General features: G+C 39.1%; 1 protein-coding gene across 3 annotated transcripts in view; it reads right to left on the bottom strand.

Annotated features, from left to right (window-relative positions):
- Positions 1-17,392, bottom strand: part of LOC124596478 (nucleoprotein TPR) — a 278,178-nt gene that overhangs the window by 192,972 nt on the left and 67,814 nt on the right. For all 3 annotated transcript variants that reach the window (XM_047135622.1, XM_047135620.1, XM_047135621.1), the window contains exons 9-11: positions 7,575-7,667; positions 1,385-1,531; positions 46-261 (exon numbers count right to left, since the gene is read on the bottom strand). In XM_047135622.1, coding sequence (XP_046991578.1) covers positions 46-261; positions 1,385-1,531; positions 7,575-7,667 — 456 coding nt within the window. The remainder of the gene's footprint in view (positions 1-45; positions 262-1,384; positions 1,532-7,574; positions 7,668-17,392) is intronic.

Below are 17,392 nucleotides of genomic sequence, written 5' to 3'. Positions count from 1 at the left end.
TGAATTACTTCCACAAAGATAAGCACGCTGGTTACTAACACTTACCTCTTTAATGCTTGTACTCCTCTCTATGTGAGCTGTGCCATCTGGAGTAGTTGTAATAACTGATGAAGTGTCACTTACATCTTTCCCTTCTCTTGCCTGGATATACAAGTTGCGGTACATATCACGCTGTCGCAACAATGTCTCTATCATTTTCTCACACCGTTCATTTCTCTCAGTCATGCTGTGCATTTGCTCTGCGTAAGATACTAAATGGGCCTGTCGAGGTAGTAAAAGAATAAGTAGAGTTGTCAGTAACATTTTTATCACTTATAAGAAACTATAATACTTCCACCGCAAGCACATTTGATTCAAAATATACTGTTAAAAATAAACACTATATTTCATTTGGGGTAAAGTACATCAAGCTTATTACGCAAACCAATATACTGATGCTTTAAGGAAGGAAGAAATATTAGGGTTTAACCTCACATTGATGATGAGATCATCAGAGATGGAATACAAGCTCAGGCTGAGGAAAAAATGTGGAAGGAAATCAGCTGTGCCCATTCAAAGGAACAATCCTGGCATTCACTTTAAGAGGTTTGGGGAAATCAGGGAACAACAAAATCTGAGTGACCAGACAGTGATATGAACCTCTGTCCTAAACACTAGTCCAGCTCGCTCAGTTTGAGACAGTAATAGCAAATCACCACAGATGGATTTAGCTGACAGGGAAATCTATTTAGCTGATAGTTGCAGTCTTATTTAGGTTACTATGGTGCACTGATAATTTTACCGAAAAGCCGTGGATACCAACAAATAACTTTTTTTTTCTGCAAGAGCAAAATTTCTTGATATCTTCCTTGAACTCAAAACATTTGATACAACGGTATTCATACACTTTTTCCAATGAGAATTTCTCTCTCTCTCTCTCTCTCTCTCTCAAAATTCTACATGACATTTGTTTGGAGCACAGACAATCCCTCATGTGATAAAATGTGGAGTACCTGCTAGGTAGAGATCTATGAACCCAAGCTCATGCACTTGCCATCATCCTGTCTTGGTGCAAGATCAGTTTTCTGCACACAAACATTTGAACTTCTGCTTCGACTCATTTTACAAACAGTTCAATTACGTTTTTCAAGAGGCAATCAGAAAACTAATCTCCGAGTCCTACAAAACAGCTGCCAAAGGCAAAAAAAAGTACTAAACAAGTTTGTGACTTTAATCAAAGAACTCAAAATTAAGCATGCCTTGCAACAGAAATAATGTTACAAGTAACCTTCTTAACAGGCCAATTAAACACACACACACACACACACACACACACACACACACACACACACACAGAGAGAGAGAGAGAGAGAGAGAGAGAGAGAGAGAGTGCTAGCTAGGTTACCTTCAGTTCCTTCACTTCATCAGATTCTTTTTCTTCTTCTTTCTCACTCTCAGAACTCAGTTCCCGTATTTTTGCCAGCAGCTTCTGATTATTCTGCTGCAGTTCTTCTATGGAGCTGAAAGTTACTAATTCTTCTGCCTGCACAGCCTGAAAAATGTTCAGCAGATAAATGAAGTACATGGTTAATGCAGCTGTAAATCATAACACGAGACACAGTAACCTTATGATTCGTAATTGTAAAACTTCTAGAGCTGATATAAAACAGGTATTTAAATCAATATTCACTTCCACAGTGAAATCTGGACTTTAGGACTTGGGGCATGGTCCAAGGCATACTTTCTTTTTCCATCCTTTACTACAGGAAACAAAATCAGAGTACATGGATATAAGGAAAAAAATTTACTTTTTTGCTCTATTCAGTGTTGTTTTTTGCTGATCTGTTGTTGTTTGAAAGCTTACTTTTCAATTGTGCTCTTTATATTTGTTGTATTTCATTGTTTTTCAATATGGTGTTGAAAATGAATATAAACCTATCAATTATAGTATTAACATTAAACATCTCATTTGATTTCATTATTCATTATTCAAACACACACACACACACACACACACACACATTTTACTCCAAATCTACTGAAATTAAACCGAGTTGTTGTTAGTAGAGTTAATAATAGCTGAAGACTTGAAATAAAAAAAAAAAGCCCTAAGTACCATAACAACAAGTTTTGAAGTTGGTTGTGAAAATGGATTTACAGCCAATCCCAGTAATGTACACAAGGCTCAAACTGCCACAAATGAAAATGTAGTACTACATGCAACTGCTGTCCACATATGAAAGGCGCTATGTTCCTTGCACTTACCCCTCAGTGTTAGATAAAATTATGGAGGTGACTAATGTTAGTAATAGTTTGAGTGAAAGAAAACAATGACAAATTGAAGGCGAAAGTACTGTGGCTGCAATAAGGAAAACATTGAAAAATAGAGGGAAAGAATACGTAAGGCCAAGCAACAAATATATTCCTGCAACAGTTCGTCTAGCACAAGAGGTGTTATTACCGATCACTATTCTACGCCATACCTGGATAGATTGTTTATTCTTATTACTTTTGGATGAAAGCAACAACAAGCGGTATAATTAAATTATGTTGACAGTGGGGGGAAAAAAACTGCACAGGATTCTTCTCTTTGCTTTCAAAAGGCAATGTGCTTGGAAGTATAAATGCAAGAACTTCAGCTATGAATATGAAGTCTGTTTGAAGTTTATTACGTCTTTTAAGATACTGGAAGCAAGGGAGTTACTTGGTGGTGTTGAGGCAAGTATTTCATGTTAAAAGATGATATCATGGTAACTAGGATGACCCTTCACAGAGCAGGCAACAAGTAACTGTGCATTAGACTGTTCCAGAAGAAGAAAGGCCTTACCATGTACAAGGAAACAAGATGCAGTAAAATTCACACAGAAAATTCAGCGTCTAAACAGAATACCATGTGGTATAGCAAATAAATCTTTTTTACAGCACGAAGTCACTACAGCAGGAGGAAGACTGAAAAGGAATACCTCAATCCGAGTATTAATAAAACATAGAATGTTCCAATGCCTTCAAGAACATTAATGGTGATTCACAAATGACATGATACTTATAAGGATCATTTCCCTAACCTCTCTTTACATCCTCCTTGTTCAAACGTGTGTGGCATGTGTGATCCGTTTCATGCACAGATTCTCATTAACCTGCCTGAGAAAAAGGAACTGACAGCTCGTCTCGAGTTACATCAATGCAAGGCCGAAAAAGCTATGACTGTGATGAAACAGTATCAGAATGATATATTTGCAACAAGTGCCGTTCGTTCCAACTTTGTCACATATTCAAATGTTTTACCTCCACGATAGCTTGCAGTTTACAACTCTCACACACTTATTGCTGATAACGATGACATATACACGACTCTGTGGCACAAAAGTTTGACAGGGCATGGTGCTAGTGAAATTGCTTCATGTTTGTTTAAAATCACTGCAAATGGCACAACTTTTAAGAAAAAGCTGACAATCTGGAGTGACAACTGTTATTGTCAGAACAAAACAGAGTTAGTCTCCTTTTCTGGATGTACCTCGTTATATCCAATGTCTCTACAGAAATAAACCACCAGTTCCTTGTATCAGGTTCTCCTCCTGATATTGCAACAGGGATTTTGCTCTCATTGAAAAAAGAAAAGGAGTTACCAAATGTAATGTTCCAGAAGACAAAAGGACACGATAAAGCAATCTAAAGACAAGTAAAGCCATTTATCGTCAGTAACATGAATGCATCCGACTTCTTAGATTTCAACACAGCAGTAGATTGGAAATGTTTAGTTTTATTGTGTTTATATTACAGAGTAGAGTGGCTAAGGTTGGACAAATATAAGCCTCATATAGTTAACACCAAGATAGGCTTAAATGTAACTGAGGCTTGGGAGCATACCACTATATTGAGAAAAGGTGTTCAAGTATAGGGCATCCATGAAACGTAACTACCTGACCCGTATGTTACAAGCCACTTATCTGAAGAAATGAAGAACACAAACGACAACATGTATTTTCACAAAAGTATTACAGAATTAATGTTTAGTGTATGAACAAAAAACATTTTTGTTTCACTTATTCTTCCACTTTACTATCTTTTTCCTGCGTACTGAACTACAGCATTAAGAGTCTTTAATTGCATCTCCATTTTCAATAAAATTTTCTTTTAACATAATGTTTGTAATTTCCTTTGGAAGCTAGATCTGTACTTTGCTTGACTTTCAAATGAAGCACTTTATTACTGAAATTATGACCATTAATTACTTTTTCCTCAAATTCGTGATTTTGGCACTTAGAGCCTTTTTTATTTCAAGTCTTCAATTATCACCCTACTGCTGACATAATAAACTACTGTTGTGCACACAAACTTCCATGTATCTATGACTTAAAGAGTTGGCAGCCTACTTTAAATATACAACCCTACGTGTTTTATTGTTTCTTTCAACTATGCCTAAAGTATGTCTCATCATGTTTCTCAGAAGTGCGTAAATTTCATCATTAAAAATGCCTATTCCCATAAAAATGAAGCCACCTTCAAACCATTTTAAATTAGAATAGAGGTGACATTTTTAGCCACCAATGCCATATTTCCAAAAACTTTTGCACAGCAGATAGTACCAAAAGCAACACATTTTGGACAGATCTTTATTTCGGCACATCAAATGAACTGCATATTTTTGAAAGACATAAGTGTAAATACAAGAAACTCCAAATACGGCACTTCAGCTTCTAAAACACATAAATCAACATTGTGCCTGCTTCGCTGATTCAATCAATCGATTAATCACAGCACAGGTCACGTGACACCTAGCAAACATGTTTCTGGTTGTAGAACAGAACACAGACTATTTATCACAATATTTGCTCCACATTATTTTTACTATTTTGTGAAACAAAGTCTGTGGTGATAGCTTGATCTGTAGCATAGCCCAAGTGACCAAAAGAACAAAACAATGAGACACCACGTAGATTTATGATTAGCAAAGCTAAAGTGCCATATTGGGTGGTTTTGTGTTTATACTTCTGTAATAAAAAATTTTCTGGTTTAATTAATGTACCCCAATAAAGAACTCTCCAAATTGCAATGTTTTTCCTATGATATGTTGTACAACACCTTCAGGAAATTTGATGTTGGCAGATAAAGATGTTACCAGATGCTAGCACATCTAAGCAACAGTTTTGTAAACAGAAAATGTACAGTCATTGTAAGCTTATAAGGGTACCTCAACCTTGAGAACAAAGCAAAGATTCAATAACTTTGAGACTGAATAACTATCAATATCAATAAAGTACCGCCTTTAAATTAAAAAGATTTTTATGCTTGAATGGGGAAAATGCCAAATTTTGTGATATTCTGTACAAACCACCTATTTCATGTTATGTGAGTAAATACTGGCGCTTTTTTTGTCATTTGTCACATTCCGTTTGTGTGAAATTTACCTGTCCTTAAACATATGTTTACATACTCTTTAGCTCAGAATGAGGATTCTTTAACCACTTGCTGGTAGGTAGCTGTTTTGGCTACACGTTAGATCTCGCCAAGAAATTGCACTAGAGCTGTTGCACTAACTATTAACAGCATATGTAAGATGTGGTACAATATTAACAGTGTAACTGTTTTCCAATCCAACACCTTTACGGTGGATAGGAACAGTGAAAAACATGTAAACTTACTTGAATGGCATAGAAGGTGCATTGATAAAATGCTCGAACAAAGACAAGTCCCTCTAGTGGAATTGACTTTTTGTAATGACGTATACAGTGCTATAGGTTAAGATCCCAGGCGTCACAAGCTGCAGCCATTCAACCTGATGGCCCCTCATTTGCGAGTAATTGACAAAAAAATTTTGGAATTTTGCATGATGCTTAATAACATTAAAAAAGTCATACAAAGTAGACAGGATGTGTGGTGTAATGGATAGGATAATAGGTTCACAAGCAGAAGGTTGTGGGTTCAAATCTCATCAGATGCAGTAATTTTTTTTTATTTTAGAATCTTTAATGAAATGTCTTTGATCATTATTTTTAATTAATTAATTGGTTTAAATGTATTTTTTTATTTCTATCCCTTTGTCACATATTTTTAATCGTCGTATGAAGTTTTTCATTTGTTTCATTTTTTCTTTATAATTTTCTTTCTCCAACTGGAATTTTGTGAATACAAATTTAGTTATATTTATCTAACATAATATTCAAAAAACAAAGATGATGCGACTTACCAAACAAAAGTGCTGGCAGGTTGATAGACACACAAACAAACACAAACATACACACTAAATTCAAGCTTTCGCAACCAACTGTTGCTTCTCAGGAAAGAGGGAAGTAGAGGGAAAGACGAAAGGACGTGGGTTTTAAGGGAGAGGGTAAGGAGTCATTCCAATCCCGGGAGCGGAAAGACTTACCTTAGGGGGGAAAAAACGACAGGTATACACTAGCGCGCGCACACACATATACACACATATCCATCCGCACATACACTCTATTATATTCATTAACATAATATTCAATTATTTGAAAATTCTGATCTATCAGTTAAAACACAAAAGATGAAATAATCCGTTTATACTGACTTTGCAATGGCGTTAAAAATGTGTTTTCATAAGAGACGTGCAATTTTTTCCCTCAGTAACAATCATATAACCTTTAAAATGTAACATAAATATCTACTGCACTATGGGTGAAGTAACACAGATGAAGATTTAAATGAAAAGAGAGTTGAAACAAAATTAAAGCAAAATGAGAAACACACAAAATGAACACAATAATGTGGACGAACAGACAGGGTGATAAAGCAAAAGAAATTAAACAGAAAGTAATACATAAAATTAATTAAAAATGCAAGAACAAAGATTTCACATGGAAAGAGAATGACAGAAAGAAAAACGAAAGCAAATGAAAAAGTTGGTATTATGATTAAAATTATGTGACAAAGGAACAAAAATAAAAAATTACATTAAAATCACTTGAACAAAAATGACAATCAAATTCATTTTGTTAAAGATTTAAAAACAAATAAAAAATACTGCATCTGAGGAGATTTGAACCCACAACCCCCTGAAAGGGATGCCATTGTCCTGTCTGTTACAACACACAACCAGACAACACAGTGAAACTTTTTAACGCTATTGAGTGTCACACAAAATTATAAAATTTTTTTCATCAATTACTCGCAAACGAGAGCCCACCAGGGTGAATGGCTGTGTGTGATACCTGGGATCTTAACCTACAAAACCATACAGATTTTTTCAAAAGGTTGATCCCACTGTTGAGGACCTCTTCATGTAAGATAACGATCAATGAAAGTAAAAGGACAATCAATTTCTAATTTTCATTTAACTTCCACTAAGTTTCCACATGCAACAAACAAGATCAACTTCAACTCTAGAAAAAGATTCAGAGATTCATATTTAATTATATATTATCTGTACCGTTTGAAGACAATGGTTCACTTCATACACATATATCAACAGCCCAAATTTTATTTGTTGATTTTTACTTCATAACATTTCCATCAATATTTTTAAAAGTTATGTGCTTCTTATTTGTAAAATCTGCAAATATTCAAAGGCAATTAATATTTGAAATTCTATAAAAAATGTAGTGCAGTGACAGATTAAGACCACTTACATGTGATGAGCTTGTTATGTCTAGTGATGAGACATCCGCATTTGTACTTGAGACTGTACGAGCATCCTCCAGCTCTTTTAGAAGGAAGCAAACCTGTGCAGATAAATATTTATGAACATTTGTGTATGGGCAAAATAAGTGCATATCTATTTTTCAATAGCCAACAAAGTCCCTTTAAAAACTGCCATAATTTCAGTGGTCTGCACTGTGAAATCACTGCAATAATGATTAACATTCTCAAAAAATTTGTAAGAATCATAGAAAATATTGCAAAAGATTTCAGTCTTCTACCACACTAAGGACGAACTGCAGAAATGTTTATGACCATCTTATTTCAGAAAACGAACCCACTTTGCGAATCCACTATGTCGTATAACATTAATCTTGCATGAACTGAACAAGGATCAGAATAGTTCAAAATTAACATAAGATATGCTTGATAATATTGGCGAATCAGCTACTGACATGATAATCACACTCCGATTGCAGATATTAAGTGTGTATCACAAATATACAGTTGTTGTTGTTGTTGTTGTTGTTGTGGTCTTCAGTCCAGAGACTGGTTTGATGCAGCTCTCCACGCTATCTATCCTGTGCAAGCTTCTTCATCTCCCAGTACCTACTGCAACCTACATCCTTCTGAATCTGCTTAGTATATTCATCTCTTGGTCTCCCTCTACGATTTTTACCCTCCACTCTGCCCTCCAATACTAAATTGGTGATCCCCTGATGCCTCAGAACATGTCCTACCAACCGATCCCTTCTTCTAGTCAAGTTGTGCCACAAACTCCTCTTCTCCCCAATTCTATTCAATACCTCCTCATTAGTTATGTGATCTATCCATCTAATCTTCAGCATTCTTCTTTAGCACCACATTTCGAAAGCTTCTATTCTCTTCTTGTCCTTCTATTCTCTTCTTGTCCAAACTATTTATCGTCCACGTTACACTTCCATACATGGCTACACTCCATACAAATACTTTCAGAAAGACTTCCTGACACTTAAATCTATACTCGATGTTAACAAATTTCTCTTCTTCAAAAACGCTTTCCTTGCCATTGCCAGTCTACATTTTATATCCTCTCTACTTCGACCATCATCAGTTATTTTGCTCCCCAAATAGCAAAACTCCTTTACTACTTTAAGTGTCTCATTTCCTAATCTAATACTCTCAGCATCACCCGACTTAATTCGACTACATTCCATTATCCTCATTTTGCTTTTGTTGATGTTCATCTTATATTGTCCATTCAAGACACTGTCAATTCCATTCAACTGCTCTTCCAAGTCTTTTGCTGTCTCTGACAGAATTACAATGTCATCGGCAAACCTCAAAGTTTTTATTTCTTCTCCATGGATTTTAATACCTACTCCGAATTTTTCTTTTGTTTCTTTTACTGCTTGCTCAATATACAGATTGAACATCATCGGGGAGAGGCTACAACCCTGTCTCACTCCCTTCCCAACCGCTGCTTCCCTTTCATGCCCCTCGACTCTTATAACTTCCATCTGGTTTCTGTACAAATTGTAAATAGCCTTTTGCTCCCTGTATTTTACACCTGCCACCTTCAGGATTTGAAAGAGAGTATTCCAGTCAACATTGTCAAAAGCTTTCTCTAAGTCTACAAATGCTAGAAACATAGGTTTGCCTTTTCTTAATCTAGCTTCTAAAAAAAGTCGTAGGGTCAGTACTGCCTCACGTGTTCCCATATTTCTACGGAATCCAAACTGATCTTCCCTGAGGTCGGCTTCTACCAGTTTTTCCATTTGTCTGTAAAGAATTCGCGTTAGTATTTTGCAACCATGACTTATTAAACTGGTAGTTCGGTAATTTTCACATCTGTCAACGCCTGCTTTCTTTGGGATTGGAATTATTATATTCTTCTTGAAGTCTGAGGGTATTTCGCCTGCCTCATACATTTTGCTCACCAGATGGTAGAGTTTTGTCAGGACTGGCTCTCCCAAGGCTGGCAGTAGTTCTAATGGAATGTTGTCTACTCCCGGGGCCTTATTTCGACTTAGGTTTTTCAGTGCTCTGTCAAACTCTTCACGCAGTATGATATCTCCCATTTCATCTTCATCTACATTCTCTTCCATTTCTATAACATTGCCCTCAAGTACATCGCCCTTGTATAGACCCTCTATATACTCCTTCCACCTTTCTGCTTTCCCTTCTTTGCTTAGAACTGGGTTTCCATCTGAGCTCTTGATATTCATACAAGTGGTTCTCTTTAATTTTCCTGTAGGCAGTATGTGTCTTACCCCTAGTGAGATAAGCCTCTACATCTTTAGATTTGTCCTCTAGCCATGCCTGCTTAGCCATTTTGCACTTCCTGTTGATCTCATTTTTGAGACGTTTCTATTCCTTTTTGCCTGTTTCCTTTACTGCATTTTTATATTTTCTGCTTTCGTCAATTAAATTCAATATTTCTTCTGTTACCCAAGGATTTCTACTAGCCCTCGTCTTTTTACCTACTTGATCCTCTGCTGCCTTCACTACTTCATCCCTCGAAGCTACCCATTCTTCTTCTACTGTATTTCTGTACCCCATTCTTGTCAATTGTTCCCTTATGCTCTCCCTGAAACTCTGTACAACCTCTGGTTTACTCAGTTTATCCAGGTCCCATCTCCTTAGATTCCCACCTTTTTTTGCAGTTTCTTCAGTTTTAATCCGCAGTTCATAACCAATAGATTGTGGTCAGAGTCCACATCTGCCCCTGTAAATGTCTTACAATTTAAAACCTGGTTCCTAAATCTCTGTCTTACCATTATATTATCTATCTGAAACCTGTCAGTATCTCCAGGCTTCTTCCATGTATACAACCTTCTTTTATGATTCTTGAACCAAGTGTTAGCTATGATTAAGTTGTTCTCTGTGCAAAATTCCACCAGGCAGCTTCCTCTTTCATTTCTTAACCCCAATCCATATTCATCTACTAAGTTTCCTTCTCCCCCTTTTCCTATTACCGAATTCCAGTCACCCATGACTATTAAATTTTCGTCTCCCTTCACTATCTGAGCAATTTCTTTTATCTCATCATACATTTCTTCAATTTCTTCGTCATCTGCAGAGCTAGTAGGCATATAGACTTGTACTACTGTCGTAGGCGTGGGCTTCATGTCTATCTTGGCCACAACAATGCGTTCAATGTGCTGTTTGTAGTAGCTTACCCGCATTCCTATTTTCCTATTCATTATTAAACCTACTCCTGCATTACCCCTATTTGATTTTGTATTTATAACCCTGTATTCACCTGGCCAAAAGTCTTGTTCCTCCTGCCACCGAACTTAACTAATTCCCACTATATCCAACTTTAACCTATCCATTTCCCTTTTTAAATTTTCTAACCTACCTGCCCTATTAAGGGATCTGACATTCCACGCTCCGATCCTTAGAACGCTAGTTTTCTTTCTCGTGATAACGACGTCCTCCTGAGTAGTCCCCACCCGGAGATCCGAATGGGAGACTATTTTACCTCCGGAATATTTTACCCAAGAGGACGCCATCATCATTCACCCATATAGTAAAGCTGCATGCCCTCGGGAAAAAATTACGGCCGTAGTTTCCACTTGCTTTCAGCCGTTCGCAGTACCAGCACAGCAAGGCCGTTTTGGTTAGTGTTACAAGGTCAGATCAGTCAATTATCCAGACTGTTGCCCCTGCAACTACTGAAAAGGCTGCTGCCCCTCTTCAGGAACCATACGTTTGTCTGGCCTCTCAACAGATACCCCTCTGTTATGGTTGCACCTACGGTACGGCTATCTGTATTGCTGAGGCACGTAAGCCTCCCCACCAACGGCAAGGTCTATGGTTCATGGGGGGAGGAAATATACAGTATTTATTGTTAAAGGGTTCATACTGTAGTGAAGATGGAGGAAAATAAGCAGAAGAAACTTCTCAAACTACTGCAAAAAACTTACCCACAGAATAGGTCAATATCAGTGAAGTAAACAAAAAGAAACAATGTAATTACCAGCATTTACGGCTCTTAAACACAAAAAATAAAGCATCATAATGTCTCCGAATGCCTGGAAAATCTCAAGTAGCATTTTCATATGGTACGGTTTCAAAATTTGGAGTTCTCATAATTAACTTTATAACTAAGAGAGCAGAAAATACATTCTTCGGCAACTGATAATTCACAGCCACCTGATATGGATGCCATAGTAAGTAAAATAAATACAAGGCAGCCACTTACCTATGGCTGACTAATGTGTAGCACACGCCAACACAAAACAGAAAACTGTTTATACTAGCTTCTGAGCTATTGCTCTTTCTCTAGTAGAAACACATACATCCACAGACACAAAGACAAACACACCCAAATGCACACACCCACTGCCATGTCAGGACTGACAGGCTATTTACTACAAATACTGCAAATTTTCCTTTCTTACTCCAATGCAAAGTGTCAAGGAAATACCTTTAAACTTTATCACATTAATTACACGTCATCTTCAAAAATTATTATGAAAGGAATCATCTACATTCATTACTTACGTAACAAACATTCTCCTTAACCTAACTTTAGCGACCGAAAAAATTATTCCGAGCTTCAGTACTGTGTGAGTGTTAACAACTTCTTTATTAGCTACTTCTTTTTAACTTGTATTTGCACAAAATGAAACACACTCTCTTGCAGTGTCCATAAGTTATGAACTGATAACTGTAGCCAGAGTTTAAAGTTAATTAGATTTTGCGAAATTTTGCTAGTCCACGTTGATCTTAGTTCACCGCAAAATAAAGGGATATTAACTTTTATTCAACGCAGATTTCCATGTTCAGCTTTATCAAATTTAATTTTTTTAAACTAATCTAAGATCAAATGTTTTATACAATCATCTCTTGGCCGTCCGCCCCCGGTAGCTGAATGGTCAGCGTGACGGACTGTCACTCCTCTGGGCCCAGGTTCGATTCCTGGCTGGGTCGTGGAATTTTCTCCGCCCAGGAACTGGGTGTTGTGCTGTCCTCATCATCAGCCTATCATCCTCATCGACTGCAGATCACCGAAGTGGCGTCAAATTTAAAGACCTGCACCCGGCGAATGCTCTGCCCGATGGGAGGCCCTAGCCATACGACTAAATAAATACTTCCTCTTTTTGTTCGTGCAAGTAGGTTCACTTTTTATTTACCTTCCCTTTTTACCGAATCTACCATATAACTTTATCCTGCCTATATATACTCAATACGCAACTTACTTCTAAACCATAACCAAAAAAGTTTTTACCGCTTTCAACACTATCGCTGCTATAAAAACCACCGTTCCCAGTTTACAAACATTTCTCGTGTAACCTCGTGAATACTATTTCACAGCTTCAGTTCCTTTCACCTATTAAACAACCATTTCAGCTAGTTCTAACAACTGTCGCTTTATTTCCATTCCCGTTTTTCCCACATAAGGGATCATTTTTTAGCAGCTTCCCACAGGTTTTAATGTTATTTCTTCGTCGGACAATTGTTAGCCTCACTTTCATAATCTTCCACCACATAACCAGTCCTTGTAATACATTTACACGCAGTTTTTTGGAAAATTTCCTGATTTTCTCCACCCTTTAACGTGTTTTGGAGGCAACACAACTACCTAACCTTTGTACACATCGTTGTTTACCAACCTAAGTTCACCACAGGATCAACATAGCTGAGCTTAAACCAACACATTTTCGACTTTTTTCATGCCAGAACTCCAGTCGCTTTCTAGTTCGCCTTTATCTCTCCCCATATATTATTATTTTCACTTTAGCCTCATGTTACACTTTCCACCTTCTAATACCATGTCACTCTCACAACCACCCCACAATGACCCCATTAAGTTTTATTTACATTCCCTCCGCAAACATGCCTTCGCCCTAGCCAAATTACACTCCCGTATTTTATTTAGCCAGGCTTGTCTGACGTTTGGCATTACCCCCAAAGGCCTCACACTTAGTCCCTATAGCAGTTCCAAACCGAACAATCCATAGCCCTCACCCGCCTAATCCGTCACCTACACATCAACTCAGCCAATGAACACACCCGTCAACTCCTATCCCTAATCAAAGTTCTCAGTCTTTCCTCTCCCACATCCACACCGGCTGTTCAGAGCATCCTCCTACAAGTCAACCACAAATTAGAACAGCATGCCACCCTCCACATCAAAAAACTACCCAATCTCCTGGTTTGCCACCTCCGGAAAGGCAATTCACTCACCCTCCACAACCTTTCCAACAAACCTCAACCTCCTCTCATTGCACACAGACCCAGTCTCTCCCATCTACTGAATCTCCCACTTCCAGCTCCACTCCCCTCAAAATTCTAGTCAACACAATCTGGAACCACAACACCCCAATTCAGTAGTTAACCTTTCCTGCAAACCTCTCTCCCAATCCGAAACCTCTGTCCTATCCAAAGGCCTCACCTTCAGCCCTACTCCCAGATTCAACCAAACAGCCCTCGTCAAAGATTTACTGTCCTACACTCATAGTCTCTGCTGGAAATATCACTTTGCCACGAAGAAAATTAATCTTAATCCTACTCCTAACGATCCAACTCCCCAAGCCACTATCCAAATTGAACCCTGCCTGGAACAGTTCCACCCTCCGTCACAGCGGGACCCACCTCCTCTTCCTCAAAATCACCCTCTCCAAACCTTCCAGGCATTTCTCTTCCAGCCTTGCCTCTCAATCTTTCTTGAAAAACCTTAATCCTACTCCCAACATCACCACAGCTGAAGCCCTGGCTATCCAGGATCTGAAGGCTGACCGATCCATCGTCATTCTCCCGATTGACAAGGGTTCCACGACCGTGGTACTTGATCGTCGGGAGTATGTGGCTGAGGGACTGCGTCAGCTTTCAGCCAACACTACATACAAAGTTTGCCAAGGTAATCCCATTCCTGATGACCAGGCGGAGCTTCAAGGAATCCTCAGAACCTTAGGCCCCCTACAAAACCTTTCACCTGACTCCATCAACCTCCTGACCCCACCGACACCCCGCACCCCTACCTTCTACCTACTTCCTAAAATTCACAAACCCAAACATCCTGGCCATCCCATTGTAGCTGGTTAACAAGCCCCCACAAAACGTATCTCTGCCTACGTAGATCAACACCTTCAACCCATTACATGCAGTCTGCCATCCTTCATCAAAGACACCAACCACTTTCTCGAATGCCTGGAATCCTTACCCAATCTGTTACCCCCGGAAACCATCCTTGTAACCATTGATGCCACTTCCTTATACACAAATATCCCACACGTCCAGGGCCTCGCTGCAGTGGAGCACTTCCTTTCACGCCGATCACCTGCTACCCTACCTAAAACCTCGTTCCTCATTACCTTAGCCAGCTTCATCCTAACCCACAACTTCTTCACTTTTGAAGGCCAGACATACCAACAATTAAAGGGAACAGCCATGGGTACCAGGATGGCTCCCTCATATGCCAACCTATTTATGGGTCGCTTAGAGGAAGCCCTTCTTGGTTACCCAGGCCTGCCAACCCAATGTTTGGTACAGATTTATTGATGACATCTTCATGATCTGGACTCACAGTGAAGAAGAACTCCAGAATTTCCTCTCCAACCTCAACTCCTTTGGTTCCATCAGATTCATCTGGTCCTACTCCAAATCCCATGCCACTTTCCTCGACGTTGACCTCCATCTGTCCAATGGCCAGTTTCACACATCCGTCCACATCAAACCCACCAACAAGCAACAGTACCTCCATTATGACAGCTGCCACCCATTCCATATCAAACGGTCCCTTCCTTACAGCTTAGGTCTTCGTGGCAAACAAATCTGCTCCAGTCCTGAATCCCTGAACCATTACACCAATAACCTGAAAACAGCTTTCGCATCCCGCAACTACCCTCCTGACCTTGTACAGAAGCAAATAACCAGAGCCACTTCCTCATCCCCTCAGACCCAGAACCTCCCACAGAAGAACCCCGAAAGTGCCCCACTTGCGACAGGATACTTTCCAGGACTGGATCATACTCTGAATATGGCTCTCCAACAGGGATACGACTTCCTCTAATCCCGCCCTGAAATGAGATCCATCCTTCATGAAATTCTCCCCACTCCACCAAGAGTGTCTTTCTGCCGTCCACCTAACCTTCGTAACCTCTTGGTTCATCCCTATGAAATCCCCAAATCACCTTCCCTACCCTCTGGCTCCTACCCATGTAACGGCCTCCGGTGTAAAACCTGTCCCATGCACCCTCCCACCACCACCTACTCCAGTCCTGTAACCCGGAAGGTGTACACGATCAAAGGCAGAGCCACGTGTGAAAGCACCCGCGTGATTTACCAACTGACATGCCTACACTGTGAAGCCTTCTATGTGGGAATGACCAGCAACAAACTGTCCATTCGCACGAACGGACATAGGCAGACAGTGTTTGTTGGTAATGAGGATCACCCTGTGGCTAAACATGCCTTGGTGCATGGCCAGCACATCTTGGCACAGTGTTACACCGTCCGGGTTATCTGTATACTTCCCACCGACACCAACCTATCAGAACTCCGGAGATGGGAACTTGCCCTTCAATATATTCTCTCTTCCCGTTACCCACCAGGCCTCAACCTCCGCTAATTTCAAGTTGCCGCCCCTCGTACATCACTTGTCGTTCAACAACATCTTTGCCTCTGTACTTCCGCCTCGACTGACATCTCTGCCCAACCTCTTTGGCTTTACACATGTCTGCCTGTGTCTGTATATGTGCGGATGGATAAATGTGTGTGCGCATGTGAATGCATACCTGTCCTTTTTTCCTCCCCTAAGGTAAGTCTTTCCACTCCCGGGATTGGAATGACTCCTTACCCTCTCCCTTAAAACCCACATCCTTTCGTCTTTCCCTCTCCTTCCCTCTTTCCTGATGAAGCAACCTTGGGTTGCGAAAGCTTGAAATTTGTGTGTGTGTGTGTTTGTGTGTTTTTTATTGTGTCTATCTACCAGCGCTTTCTCGTTTGGTAAGTCACAGCATCTTTGTTTTTATTTATAAATAAATAAAATAAATCTCTTGGTCTATTTTACTACATACTTATTGTATTTGGCAGCCCTAGCATTTTACTGTGATAAACTGTACCAGCTCTTTAGAAGCTGTTTTGTTCTGCTTATTGTTATGTATTTAAGCTGTCTATTTATCTGAAGGCCAATAAATTTTCGACTAACCAACATGAGCTTCAGTTGCTTGTGCACAGGCTTAGTTGAATAAAAAATTCGCTCACAATTTGAAAAAACGAAATTACCTAATTAATACTATTTCACAGCGAACTGCACACTGATGAACTATTTTATCAGAGAATGTTTGAAGTCTCAGTAGCTCTATTTTCTGCATATAAATATTGAAAATGTAGCGAATTTCAATTACTGATATTGCATATCATCTGGCAAAGCTCAATTTGCAAGGATAACAGGTATAAGAAAGTGTCTGCGAAACAAAGTGCATGAATGCAATGACGCCATCAGTGAGCTCAATGTTCTAGTGCAATGTCAATTGCGAGTGGCTGAATGGTCTCTATACACGTCTTGTAATGGTAAGTCTGACTCTGCCATGCGACCTAGCATCTTAGGACAAAGACACATGTAGGTTTGTCTGCTAACTAAAGTACAAAAGTTTGTATCATCACTGTGCTAACATGTGGCAACTTCCAGAAGATGAAAAACAAATTTCAGGAACTGTTTTTTGCTGTTGTGTTTACATGTTAAGGGTCAAACATTGATCTGGAAATCAGTTGTTCTGGTTTCTGATTTAATCAGCACAATGGTTGATTCTCTTCAGATAAATATTAGAAGTTCACAACCCCACACTCATTCTAATATTTCTACTTCTCCTTCACT

This window comes from Schistocerca americana, chromosome 2 (genome assembly GCF_021461395.2).
Source record: "Schistocerca americana isolate TAMUIC-IGC-003095 chromosome 2, iqSchAmer2.1, whole genome shotgun sequence".
Classification (NCBI taxonomy): Eukaryota; Metazoa; Arthropoda; class Insecta; order Orthoptera; family Acrididae; genus Schistocerca; species Schistocerca americana.
This window is presented reverse-complemented; position numbering and strand designations above follow the sequence as displayed.